At 40.4% G+C, this 14,675-nt stretch overlaps 1 protein-coding gene and 1 pseudogene across 1 annotated transcript; both read right to left on the bottom strand.

Annotated features, from left to right (window-relative positions):
- Nucleotides 1–1,427: 1,427 nt before the first annotated feature.
- LOC127938521 (trace amine-associated receptor 8b-like) lies at nucleotides 1,428–2,423 on the bottom strand. The gene has a single exon (XM_052535184.1). The coding sequence runs from the start codon at nucleotides 2,421–2,423 to the stop codon at nucleotides 1,428–1,430; it is 996 nt and encodes a 331-aa protein (XP_052391144.1).
- An 8,206-nt stretch (nucleotides 2,424–10,629) lies between these two features.
- Nucleotides 10,630–11,746, bottom strand: LOC127938523 (trace amine-associated receptor 7e-like; annotated as a pseudogene).
- Between the last annotated feature and the right edge of the window lie 2,929 nt (nucleotides 11,747–14,675).

The raw sequence follows: 14,675 nt of genomic DNA, 5'->3' as shown, positions 1-14,675 counted from the left end.
AATGTTGCCAAGGGGCAACATGTATATTTAAAAATAGAAGAGGACTTAGGACAGATCCTTGTGGCACTCCATATTTTACTGGTGATAAACGAGATAACTCCCCATTTAAATAACAAATCGGACAGGTAGGATCTAAACCATCTTAGAGCCTGCCCTTGAATACCTATATAGTTTTGTAATCGATCTATAAGTTTGTCATGATCTATGGTGTCGAACGCAACACTAAGATCAAGTAAAACTAGCAATGAGATGCAGCCTTGATCTAACGCAAGAAGCAAGTCATTAGTCATTAACAAGTGCAGTTTCTTTGCTATGGTTGGGCCTGAAACCTGACTGAAATTCTTCATACAGATCATGTTTTTTGCAGGAAGGAGTTCAGCAGTGAACAGACACAGCTTTTTCAAAAAAGTTTGACATAAATGGAAGATTTGAAATGGGACTGTGACACATGACCACTCTCTTGTTGGGAGCAAGGAAGACACAAAGACAATATGGACACGGTGCGTGTCACTAGTTAAAATTGCATATTTCTCTAGATTTAAGCATTCTTCAAAACAATTGAGATATTTTACTAAACCAAATCTTACATATTGTGCCTTTAATTTAAACATGCAATGTTACACAGGAGAGAAAGGATTACACAGCAGATTAAAACAATTCTTTTTTGGCGTAAAAGCTATTTATTCTGAAGCAATATCCTCATCAGTGATCTATCAAGTCTTACTTTAATAAGAATATTTGTGATGTTTGCCTTAAACTTTTTTCTAGGACATTTTTTTTTTACTTTTTGAAGGGGAACTAATTAAATATACTTCACCATTTACATCAAATGTTGTAATTGGTATATAAAGTGGACAAGTTTTAATGTCTGGCCCTGCTATGGCCTATGTCTCATCATCTAAACTGTTCTACCATGAGGATGATGGCCTAAAACACGTATTCATCCCCAAAATAAATAGAAATTCTTTAGATATTCAGAACAATAATTAGACTGGTCTGATAACCATGTTAAATGTTGAAAGTTATATTCAATGTTTTTGATCAAAATGTTTGACCAAAGGAGCATATGAAACTCCCCTTTTATTAGAAATTATTTATATTAAATTAATAATTTTGTAATATTCTAAAAAGAAAAAGATTAATACGTTTTATAGATGTTTAGATTTAACATTCTAATCCTATTTATGGATATATTACTGATCTGTTGAAAAAAAATGTTCATGTCATCTAACAAACATTTTCACTTTTGATAAACAATGCTGATTTGTGCTTGTAATGAGGAAGCGTTTTTTTAATAACATGCCTTGTTTTATTAATCAAAATATATGAATAATTATGTTTTCTACTGCACAATAATGATAAAAATTAACATTAGAAAATACTGAAACATAAACAATAGAAAATAGAGTACATATGTTTGGTTTTCATTAAGAATTTAATGAAAGGACATTCATCAGAGAGGAGTCTGTGTTCAATACTTTAAAAGTAATAATTATCTTTACACTTTTCTTAAACCAAGGGTACAACAGAGCGTAGAGAAGTGGATTGATGGAGGAATTAAGGTAAAAGAGAACCGAAACACTGTTTATAAGATTAGAAAATGAGTCATTTTTTAAGAAATTTGTTAAAGAAAATATATAATATGGCAGTAAACACAGGAGAAACACAAAAACCAGAATCCCGAGTGCTAATGCGGCTTTTCGCTCTGATTTGTCACTTACTCTGTTTTTGGAGGATTCTGTTCTGTTGTGAATCTGAAGAGCTCTTATAGCAGTCGCATGTTTCTTAGCAATGACAAAAACACGAGTGTATAATATTATAATAAGTGTACAGGGCATAATAAACACAACTATGAGGTCAACGAGGGAAGAAACCTTGTCTATAATATAAAGACATTCTCCCGGACACATGACACCAGTGAAGTTATTAACGTAAAGAAGAGCAAAGATATAAAGGAGTGAAAACAGCCAGTTAAATATAGTTGCTATGCAGGTGACAGTGGGTGAGATCTTTTCAGAGTAAAGAAAAGGAGAGCTTAAAGCCAAAAAGCGATCAACTGCTATCAGAGCCACAGTATGAACAGACACAGTTGGTGCCTGAAAAGTCACAAAACTGAAAACTGAACACATCACTGGGCCAGAAATCCAACATGATTCAATAAGCCAAGATAAGTGAAACGGCATCACAAAAACTCCAACTAGAAGATCGGACACAGCCAAAGAGAGGATGAGGATGTTTGCAGGTGTGTGGAGCTGCTTGAAGTGACTAACAGAGATGATGACCAGCAGGTTTCCACACACGGTCAGAAGAGACACAGCTGCTGCAGCCGCATACAGAATCACATAGACAGAAAAAGAAACAGATCTCTCTGGACACAAATATTCCTGACAGACATTGCTTTGGTTCACTGCTGTAAGATTCATGTGTGAAGTACTCTGGAGAGACATCAAGTTTTCCTTGAATTGTATAGAACAAAGCAACAATGAATTTGAATCTATTAGTTGTATGTCCACCAGAGTGAGTCCAGTCCCATTCGGTGCTCAGTGTAAAGGGTTTGCATTGTTCCCAGTGAGCAGGATGACACCAACTTCGGCAAACAATACATTTCGCAATTGTTTTATACGTAAATGTCTCCTCCCCTCAACAATAAATGTTTAATAATGTGCTTCTGCTGGGAGTTCATGTTAATTACATCTTCATCTTTGCTCATAATCACACATTTTGCATAAAATTTGTGATACTAAATTTAGCACTTTTATCTAAAGTAGATGTAATTCAACATTATTTACATAATTTAAATTTCAAACTGCTATAAATCATGGTGGAAAAAACGAAAGCTTTTCAAATATAATAATATAATATATAATATAATATAATATATAATATAATATAATTTTAAAGAAAGCATCCCTTTAGCAAGAATTTTGCATTTGTTTGCCCTGTGTGTGAGGAGGTCAAATAAAGCCCTGCATTTCAGCCCGAGCTGGATGGGCCCCGATTTATTTATGCCCCTAGGCCAATTTTCACGTTATAGCTCACACGCTTTTTTGGGTTATCCTTCTATTTATATTTTTAGGCATTAATAAAAAAAAAAAAATAAAAAAAAGAGAAGTTGACGTCGACGATAGAAAAACAAACATAGAAAGACATACATAATTAGCATTTCTGTGTCTGCACCTGTTGCTGCGGGCCACGCAGCAAAGAAGAGAGCGCTGGCCGAGTTTGAAAACATTGTGGAGCAGGACGAGGATGACGACGATGAAGTACAGCAATACATGCGCCTCAATCACAACACGGAAGGTGATGGACGAGATGTGCTGCTATGGTGGAAACAGCACGAGACCCTGCTACCGCGACTGTCTAGACTGGCTTGCTCTGTGTTTAATGTCCCGCCAGCAGCAGCAGCGAACGTGTCTTCGGCGCAGCGGGAAGAGAGGAGGACGGGGTTAAAACCTTCCACTCTGGATGCTATTCTTTTTCTCCACGATGCTCTGTAAGAGACTGTTCTAACTTTTCGTTCGACTGGACTTTATTTCCGTTTAACTGTTGGAAAATGGAAAAAAGAATGGACATGTTCTGTGGTGCATTTTTGAGGTAAAATAATTTGCAGGTTTGTTTTTAATTAATTTAATTTAATTTGTTTAGATTGTAGGCTATTTCGCACTTCGTTTGCGAACGCTGTTGCGAGCCTGCCCCGGTATTTCAAATTTTTTCATTTTACTCACTGTGGTTTAATAAATAAACATTTATTAAACTAACTGGCTGTGTGATATGCTTGAAGTGTTTTATGTCTATGAATTTTATTGTAGCCAAGTAAAGTATTAGCGTTGATTTGAGAGGCTTTATTGATTAAATATGTTTTAGGCTACTCGCTGTCGGCTTGGCTGATTAACGTTAATCGTCATTTAAAAAAAAAAAAAAAATTCCAAACATTTTTCTAAATTAACTTGATAAAGAAATGAAAAGAAACATAACACAAAATGGATATATTTTAATTGCTGCAAATAAGACAGGCTTCCGCTGTGTGATAAAATAAATAAATAAATAAATAAAAACACAGACTCGTGTCGGGCTGATAATTCTGATGAGCTGTCGGACACTCGTTGGGCTAGGGCCTGAGCGTCTCGGGCCAGGGCCGGGCTCGGGCCTAGATTTGAGGCCTGTGCAGGGCTCTAAGGTCAAAGGTGAACAGACTGTCATTAGAGCGGAGCTTAACATACAACTCCACATTAGACATTGTCTCCATCTAGTGGTTATTTCCTGTCACAACGTTTCAGCTGGTAAACATAATTCCTCTTCAAGAACTCGAGCTGCGTCAAGAACGCTTTAGGGAACGCCTCCAGCATGACGTCTCTGAATAATGTGTGTAATCAGTCCAATGGATGGCCAAGACATCATAGGCGGTTGGCATCAGAGACCAGGAAGCATAAAAGCATGAGCATTCACTCTCATAAGGCTGTCTTTGAGGACTGAGCCTTCATTGTTGTTTCTCGTGGTGCCAGCCCTGCTTTCGCCGAGGCGGAGCAGTGGTTGTGCTCGCAGGTTTTGCTTTCGTATCCGCTGGAAGGAATGTAGACAGGCAAGTCCATATCTTCCTTAACCACCAGATCCAGCACCCGCTCTCGGGGGTTTGGAAGCATGCGTTTGCGGATTGATGTGGAAGGCGTCGATGAGCTCGCCAGTTGCACAAGCATCAGTTGAACAAGCACCAGTTACACAAACATATTATGCCTAATATTATAGTAAGCAGCATTAATGAGGAGTGGAGCTCACGCAGTCGGCTCTCGGGGAGCTGATTGTGCTTTTCTGGCATTTAAGCACTCTACTCTTCCCAGGCACGCTCCGAGGAGTGTGTCCGTGCATGCGATCTTGCAGTTGTGGTCGCGCTGCTGCTGAGGCTAAGGTCTAGGACTTTTTGAGGGCCATCTCCTTCTGGGGAAGAGCAGTGTACACCGCATTAGATGGTGCCCGTCTCTCCTCAGTGCCCTCAGGAGATCGATCTGCCAACCCTGACAGTGTTCCAGGGTCCCAGCGGTCTCCACGGAGGTCTCTAGAGCAGCTAAGTTAAGTTCAGGGACTTAAGTTCAGCACACTTGCACAGGCCAACTCCGAGGACTGGTGTGTCACGATCTCTCAAAAAGATGCACTTATCTCCATCCTTCTTCATTGGAAGTTCCCGAGGTTTGCTTTTGGGGGCAAAAGCCTATCAATATCGATCTTCCTCAGACCTTGCACTCTCACCCAACACTTTCACGACTCAACCACATTGACAATTGGTTGATATTAGCTCAATTAGAGCAGATGACGGTTTCGCATCGAGGTGTGCTTAATGCAAAGAAAAGTGTGGGAAGTCGTGGCCTAATGGTTAGAGGGTTGGACTCCCAATCGAAGGGTTGTGAGTTCTAGTCTCAGGCCGGACGGAATTGTGGGTGGGGGAGTGCATGAACAGCTCTCTCTCCACCTTCAATACCACGACTTAGGTGCCCTTGAGCAAGGCATTGAACCCCCAACTGCTCCCCGGGCACCGCAGCATAAATGGCTGCCCACTGCTCCGGGTGTGTGCTCACAGTGTGTGTGTGTGTGTGTGTGTGTGTTCACTGCTCTGTGTGTGTGCATTTCGGATGGGTTAAATGCAGAGCACAAATTCTGAGTATGGGTCACCATACTTGGCTGAATGTCACTTCACATTTCCATTTCACCCTGCCTGCGATCTGTGGAGTGGCCACCATCTGACATGGCATATCACCTGCCCGAGGATGCTGGCCATGCTTCGAGGACTACATTACTTTGTCCCAGACCTAAGAGGTCACCATGTGTTGCTGCGCACCAACAAAATGCCAGTGGTCTCTTACATCAACCACCAAGTTGTTCTGCACTCATGCCATTAATACAAACTAGTGTACCAGATCCTTGTGTGGTCCCAGGGTGAACTCCTCTCACTGAGAGCAGTCAACATTTCTGGGCATCTTAATATGGGAGCAGACATCCTGTCGAGGCCTGGGGAATGGCGGCTTCACACCGAGGTGATGACACACCAACCCCCTTGACCTGCAAGACAATTTGCTGTGGAGAACAACATTTATGAAATCAATTTAAAAAAGGCATCAGTAAAGTATTAGAGAAAGTTTGTTAATACATTTTTGAGTGATTCTGAGAGTGGAACATTGATGAATCATGATACAATTCGAATTGGCTCTAAACATTCATGTTCAAAATTATTCAACCCCCTTTGTGCAGAATCTTTTATTCTTTAAAATCACCAATAAACGCTGTTTGTAAGTGTTTAGAAACTTCTGTCACCTCTCTACTACAGTCTTGGCCCATTCCACGCATGAAAAAGCTTTCAGATCACTGATAATCTTTGGTTTTCCCATTGCCACTGCTTTCTTCAAATTCAACAAGATATTTAAAATGAGAATTAAGCCTGGAGACTGAACAGATCACTCAAGTACATTCTGTGATTGATCCCTGAACCAAGCAGAAGTAGATTTGAATGTGTACTTTGGGATGACTGTCCTGCAGCAAAGTCCATTGATCATCAGCTTCAGTCTTTGCACCAAAGGAATCACAATTCTTTTCAAAATGGCCTGATACTTCAAAGAATCCATGATGTCCTTCATACAGTCATGATTTACACTTCCTTCTACAGTAAAGAAACCCCATAACAGGACTGATCCACCTCCAAGTTTGACGATGGAGCTTTGCCTTTTTTGCAGCAGACATAACGCTGTTCCATGGGTCCAAAAAGTTCCAGTTTGGTCACATCACTCCTTATAACATTCCTCCAGAGCTCCACAAGTCTACACAAATTAATTTTATCAAGTTCAAGTTGTCCTTTTGTTCTTCTTGATCAAGAGTGTTATGCTGCAAGATGTCTCAACATAAAGGCCATACTTGTCTAGTGTTCTTCTTACACAATGCTTTGAGCATCTTGCAAGTCTTTGGCTGTACATTGCAGGTTTTTCTCAGTTGCTCTTATTAAACATTTTATGATATTCTGCTTTTTCTTCCACAACCTCTCAAAGTTTTTCTGGTTAAACACACTTTAAGCTAAGGAATTAGGCTGAGAACTGTGTCTCTAGGAACTTTCAATGTCTTGGAAATCTTCATATAGCCTTACCCTTTCTAAAGTACTATGGTATTTGTCCTCTTTAGCTTTTTTGAGATCTGTGTTGACATTTTTCTACTCAACTTCAACACATGCATGGGCTAACTGTATGTGTAACATCTCAAGCTAACTGTTTTTAATAGAGTTTCTAAAAGCTTAATTGTGTTTTGAGACTGTTTTATTCCCCACCATGCAAATAAGTGATTTAAAAACAGCAATGCTGAATAGGGGTTGAATAATTATGACATAGCAGTATTATTAAAAAATCTTATAACCCAAAAGTATTACATTATATATTGACAATATGACTTTTAATATTCCAGTGAACTGTTATAGATGGAATTTTTATTTTATCCTGGATCTTCAGAAAAGCTTGTATTTGTAAAGTACTGCAGTCTCTGGGGGGTTGAGTAATTTTGATTGCAACTGTAACTCAAGACACATTGCACTGTCCCCTCTGGCTTCCTCTGACTCATTCAGCTCCACTTGGGCTGGACGCCATAGTACAGACATGGCTGAGGCTTCATCTGTACGTTTTTCCCCCGATTGCTCTGCTTCAGGGAGTTCTGGAGAGAGAGCACCGGAAAAGAGTCTGGCTGCTGTTAGTAGCCCCGTTCTGGCCGGGCCGGGTATGGTTCCTCAGCCTCATTTCTCTTTTTGACGGCACTCCATGGGAGGTTCCCGTCTGGAGAGATCACCTCTCGCAGGCGGAGGGTGCACTCCCGCATGGAGCTTAGAGGCTGTAGGTGTGGTCTCTGAGGAGTCACAACTCTTAGCTTCCGGTCTCTCAACCAAGGTTGTTAAGACCGTTCTCCAATCCAGAGCTCCCTCAATGAGGAATCTGTATGCCTTGAAGTGGAAGCTTTTCACTTCTTGGTGCAGAGACTGCCAGTTCGACCCAGTTAACTGCCCAGTTGGTACAGTGCTGGAGTTCCTGCAGGCCCTTCTCTCAGTCAGTGGGCAGAAACCCTCTGGTTACATTTTTCTTCCATGCTGCACTGAGGCTGAGGCCTCTGGCCAGAAGAAGCTTATGCTAAGCAGTGATCAGGATGCTATCCTAAGCCTCGAGTCCTCTGATCTCCCCTCTCTTGGGGGTCAAGACTCACTCCTTCTGAAGTTTAGCCATTGGACGGGTTGTCCCCGATTACTGTCAGGGTCCTGTCTCCTTCTCTTGCTTTAGCTGTGCTCTTCCACACTAGGCAGAGATTTGAAAGTCTGATGGCATGGGCATTCTCATTCCCCAAAGCGTTCTCGACGCAGCTCTATTTCCTGAAGAAGAACGTCTAAGGTTATGTATGTAACCCTGGTTCCTCGAAGGAACGAGATGGTGCGTTGCAGTGCCACACTTCCGGCATCGCTGGCCAGAGCTTGCTTCATCCTTTGAGGCTGGTTGCCGGCTTCACTGCTCGTGCTTTTATGCTTCCTGGTCTCTGATGTCACTCGCCTATGATGTCTCACCCATCCATTGGACTGATTACACACATTATTCAGAGACGTCACGCTGGAGGCGTTCCCCAAAGCGTTCTTGATGCAATGTCTCGTTCCTTAGAGGAACCAGGGTTACATACGTAACCTTAAGACTTTATTCTCTTTTTAGGTCATATAACATTTGTACACAACAATATCATAGAGACAGACAAATGGCACCAGCTGAACTTTATTCTTACTACTCACAGTTAGCACAGCACCGACTGTTCAATTCAATTTAATTCAAGTTTATTTGTATAGCACTTTTTACAATACAAATCATTGCAAAGTAACTTTACAGAAAATTAAGTTTCTACAATATTTAGTAGTAGCTTATAAGTGGTGACTGAATAGGAGAAAATTATTAGTCATCCAATCTTTTACATTTTTAACACACTCTGTTAGCTTAGATAATTTAGAAGTTTCATCTGGTCTTGTTGAGATATATATTTGAGTATCATCAGCATAACAGTGAAAACTAATCACTTGTTTTCAAATAATATCACCAAGGGGCAACATGTATATTGAAAATAGAAGAGGACCTAGGACAGATCCTTGTTGGACTCCATATTTTACTGGTGATAAATGAGATGACTCCAAATTTAAATAAACAAAATGGTAGCGATCGGACAGGTAGGATCTAAACCATCTTAGAGCCTGACCTTGAATACATGTATTGTTTTGTAATCGATCTATGAGTATGTCATGATCTATGGTGTCGAACGCAGCACTAAAATCAAGTAAAACTAGTAATGAGATGCAGCCTTGATCTAACGCAAGAAGCAAGCCATTAGTAATTAACAAAGTGCAGTTTCTGTGCTATGGTGGGGCCTGAAACCTGACTGAAATTCTTCATACAGATCTTTTTTTTTTTTTGCAGGAAGGAGCTCAATTGAGCAGACACAACTTTTTCAAAATATTTTGACATAAATGGAAGATTTGAAATTGGACTGTGACACTCACCACTCTCTTGTTGGGAGCAAGGTAGACACAAAGACAAAATGGACACGGTCCGTGTCACTAGTTAAAATTGCTTATTTCTCTGGATTTAAACATTCTTCAAAACATTGGGATATTTTACTAAAAAAAATCTTACATATTGTGCCTTTAAAATAAACATCCAATGTTACACAGGAGAGAAAAGATTGCACAGCAGGTTAAACAATTATTTACATTTTTTTTGGGGTGTAAATGCTATTTTTATTTTGAAGCAATAGCCTCATAAAAGTGAAAGTTGTGACATTTGCCAAGTATGGTTACCCATACTCGGAATTGGTGGTCTGCATTTATCCCACACAGCATTTAACACAGCAGTGAGAAATCAAAAGTTAAATCAGTGCTCTATCAGGTCTTACTTTAATCAGAATATTTGTGATGTTTGCCTTAAATTTAATTCTAGGACGTTTTTTTTTACTTTTTAAAGGACAACAAATTAAATATACGCCATCATTTACATCAATTTTTTTTTAATTTTATCAATAGTCAAGTGGACAAGCTTTAATGTCTGGCCCTGCTATGGCCTATGTCTCATCATCTAAACTTTTCTACCATGAGGATGATGGCCTAAAACATGTATTCATCCCCACAATAACTAGACATTCATTAGATATTCAGAACAATAATAAGACTGCTCTGATAAACCTGTTAAATATTGAAAGTTATATTCCATGTTTTTACCAAAAATTTGACCAAAGAAACATATGAAACTCGCCTTTTATTATAATTAATTTATATTTAATTAATAATTTTGTAATATTCTAAAAAGAAAAAGAGTGATCAGTTTTACAGATGTCTAGAATTAATATTTTTAATCAAATTTATGGATATATTACTGATCTGTTGAAAATTTTTTTTTTCATGTCATCCAACAAACATTTTTACTTTTGATAAACAATGCTGATTTGTGCTTGTAATGAGGAAGCAGGTTTTGAATAACATGCCTGGTTTTATTCAACAAAATATAATATTTTTACTGCACAATAATGATCAAAATGAACATTAGAAAATACTAAAACATAAACACTAGAAAACTGAGGACAGTTGTTTGTTTTTCATTAAGAGTTTAATGAAAGGACATTCATCAGAGAGGAGTCTGTGTTCAATACTCTTAAAGTAAGAATAATCTTAACACTTTTCTTAAACCAAGGGTACAACAGAGCGTAGAGAAGTGGATTTATGGAGGAATTAAGGTAAACGAGAACCAAAACACTGTTGATAACTTTAGAAAATGAGTAATCTTTTAAGAAATTTGTTAAAGATAAAATATAAAATGGCAGTAAACACAGGAGAAACACAAAGACCAGAATCCCGAGTGCTAATGCGGCTTTTCGCTCTGATTTGTCACTTACTCTGTTTTTGGAGGATTCTGTTCTGTTGTGAATCTGAAGAGCTCTTATAGTAGTCGCATGTCTCTTAGCAATGACAAAAACATGACTGTATAATATTATAATGAGTGTACAAGGCATAAGAAATACAACTATGAGGTCGACGAGGGTTGAAACCTTGTCTATGACATTAAGACATTCTCCTGGACACATGACATCAGTGAATTTATTAACATAAAGAAGAGCAAAGATATAAAGGAGTGAAAACAGCCAGTTAAATATAGTTGCTATGCTGGTGACAGTGGGTGAGATCTTTTCAGAGTAAAGAAAAGGAGAACTTAAAGCCAAAAACCGATCAACTGCTATGAGAGCCACAGTGTGAATAGACACGGTTGTTGCCTGAAAAGTCACAAAACTGAAAACTGAACACATCAAGGGGCCAGAAATCCAACATGATTCAATGAGCCACGATAAGTGAAAAGGCATCACAAAAACTCCAACTAGAAGATCAGACAGCCAAAGAGAGGATGAGGATGTTCGCAGGTGTGTGGAGCTGCTTGAAGTGACTAACAGAGATGATGACCAGCAGGTTTCCACACACGGAAAGAAGAGACACAGCTGCTGCAGCCGCATACAGAATCACATAGACAGAAAAAGTAACAGATCTCTCTGGACACAGATATTCCTGACAGACATCGCTTTGGTTCATTGCTGTAAGATTCATTTATGAAGTACTCTGGAGAGACATCAAGTCTTCCTTCTTGAATTGTATAGAACAAAGCAACAATGAATTTGAATCTATTAGTTGTATGTCCACCAGAGAGAGTCCAGTCCCATTCGGTGCTCAGTGTAAAGAGTTTGCATTGTTCCCAGTGAGCAGGATGACACCAACTTTGGCAAACAATACATTACGCAATTGTTTTATACGTAAATGTCTCCTCCCCTCAACAATAAATGTTTAATAATGTGCTTCTGCTGGGAGTTCATGTTAATTACTTCTTCATCTTTGCACATAATCACTAAATATTTCTTCATTCTTTTATCATTATATCTTCAGTTTCAAACTCAATACACAAGTGTTCTGTTTTCACTTTTAAATGAAAAACAAACAAACAAAACAAAAACATAGATATGCGTTCCATAATTTTTTCCAGTGTTAACTTGTGATACTAAATTTGGCACTTTTATCCAAAGTACTTCAGACGTTCAAGAAGAATGATATAAGAGACACAACACTGGAACAAATATACAGATAATCAAACATTGTATTTGTTTTTATATGAATTTATACTTGGACTCAGACTGGACAGCAAATTGAGTTTCTCTCACTTCAAAGTTCAAAATAACAACCAAACACATTTGTATTTGTCTCTTATCTCCACAGCAGCATTATAGTAAAAAAAATAAAATAAAAGTGATTAAACATTATTTACATAATTTCAATTTCATACTGCTATAAATCATGGGGGAAAAACAAAAGCTTTTCAAATATAACATTTTACAAAAAGAAGATAAATAAACAATAAATTAATTAGGCAGCTCTTTAGCAAGATTTTTTCATTTGTTTCTCATTTGTGTGTGAGCAGGTCAAAGGTGAACAGACTGTCATTAGAGCGGAGCTTAAGATGCAACTCCACATTTGACATAGTGGTTATTTCCTGTCACAACGTGTCAGCTGGTAAACCTGATTCCTCTTCAGGGTCTTGAGCTTCGTCGAGAAAGCTGAAGAGAAGAAAGGAAACATACTGTAAGAGCAAGAGTGGCGAAGCCGGCAACCAGCCTTCTGTCTTCAGAAAGCGCTCTGTGTGTGTGTCAGTCGCTATCTGTTTCTGAGTCTTATTTAGTGTCATTTGTCCACTGATAAGCTCCATTTGTCAAAGCTTCAATCAAGAGAAGTTTTGGACAAGAGCAGGCAGCGTTCAGGCTGTGTGTTTTCCCTGCCAGCAAAAAAAAAAAAAAAAGGGACACACGCAGTTCGTGTGTTGTCTGCTTGAGAGTGAAGTGCCCAGAATCAGCTCTCGAGGGAGTTGACGGCTGCGATGCGAGCATTTTGTTTCACTCTAAGAAAGCTCTCTTTGAGGAGTGAGCCTTCACTGTCCTTTCTCGCGATGCCAGCCGTGCTTTCGCCGAGGGGGAGCATTGGTTGTGCTTGCGGGTTTGCTTTCGGACATGCTGGAAGGAATATAGACGGGCAAGTCCCTATCTTCTTCCTTAACCACCAGATCCGTTGCCCGCTCTCGGGGGTTTGGAAGCCGGTTTGTGGTTCTTTCTCCACGGTGAGAGGGCGCATTGCTCTGCTCGTCTTTCTCTGAGGAGATTGATGTGGAAGGTATCGATGAGCTCGCCAATTGCACAAGCATCAGTTACACATGCCTAATATTATAATGAGCAGCATTAATGGGGAGTGGAGCTCACGCAGTCGGCTCTTGGGGGGCTGATTGTGCTTTTCTCCCTGTAAGTGCTCCGTTCTTGCAGGGCACATTCCGAGGAGTGTGTCGTGCATGTGATCTTGCGGTTGTGGTTGCGCTGCTGCTGAGGCATGGCAGTGTCCGTGATCGTGGGAATTGCACATGATCTGGTGAACAGGTTGGAGATGTCTCGTCCTATCTCCACCCATGTTCCCTAGATGTAAAGCTCGTTCTCGAGGCCTGGAAACCCGTGCTGCGGTTTCTTCACCCTATGAGGCAGTGTTCACTGCAGCATTTATCTTTCTCTGAGGAGATTGATGTTTGTGTGACTGAGTGGCAAAAAAAAAAAAAACGTGTGCTGACGAAGCAACGTGTGTATTACATTGTTTCGTTTTGATGTTAGTTTTTCTACACCAGACCATGTTGACTCGTCTGGCTGTTGACTAAGTTTTATTCTGAGGAATAAAATTACATATTTATCTGACTATGTGAAGTTAGATGTACAGGGGCTCTTGGGGTGTAATTTCTTGTGTGAGAACACGTGTTTACCTCTCTTCCTCTGAGGAGATTGACACGGTTAGGGGCTGCTGGGCGGAGCTGGGGGTGTCAAATTTTGTATACCGCAGACGCTAGAGTCAGAGTGGCGCTCCCAGGCTGAAGGCTGCTAGTGGAAAGCGGTTCTGCGGACCATCCTTTTAGCTGGAAAGCCTTCATCATAATGTCCTGATGCCCAAGGCCTAAGACTTTTTGAGGGCCAGCTCCCTCTGGGGAAGAACAGTGTACACCGCATTGCCCATCTCTCCTCATTGCCCTCAGGAGATCCATCTGCCAACCCTGTTGGTGTTGCAGGGTGCAGTGGTCTGCGGCGAGCGCTTCTCTCAGTTACCGCCTGGAAACATAGCGGTGCTAAGAGGCTTGCTACCTCTATGGAGGTCTCTAGAGCAGCTAGTACTGTATAGTCATCCCCTGCCGGTCTGCCACTTCAGGGCACCGAGCCAGTGGCTCTAGGTGCACCAGAGGCAAGTCTCGCGAGACTGGTTCCATTAGAAGCTCACATGGCGGCGTGGGAGCCCCTGCCAAGTGTGCTTCATGGGGTCCTGCTCCAAGCAGGCTCTGGTCTAGTCTTCCTAGCAGACGACGTGGGTCTGAGGACCATCGTTTTTAGGAGATTTCAGCTATGAAAGTCCTGATGCTGTGGCTCAGGACCTAGGAGGGCAGACCGTCTCCTGCCGGTGCACCACTTCAGGGCACAGAGCTAACTGCTCTGATGACAGCTGAGATCAGCCTTGAGAGGCTGATTCCCTTAGTAGACTATTTGGCAGCATGAAAACAGCATGTGTCAGCATGTGTCTCAGTAGGTCCTACACA

The sequence above is a fragment of the Carassius gibelio genome, chromosome A20, assembly GCF_023724105.1.
Source record: "Carassius gibelio isolate Cgi1373 ecotype wild population from Czech Republic chromosome A20, carGib1.2-hapl.c, whole genome shotgun sequence".
NCBI classification, from domain to species: Eukaryota; Metazoa; Chordata; class Actinopteri; order Cypriniformes; family Cyprinidae; genus Carassius; species Carassius gibelio.
This window is presented reverse-complemented; position numbering and strand designations above follow the sequence as displayed.

Coding starts and splice junctions, on each gene's coding strand:
- LOC127938521 (XM_052535184.1), bottom strand. CDS start 2,423: ATGAATCTTACAGCAGTGAACCAAAGCAATGTCTGTCAGGAATATTTG.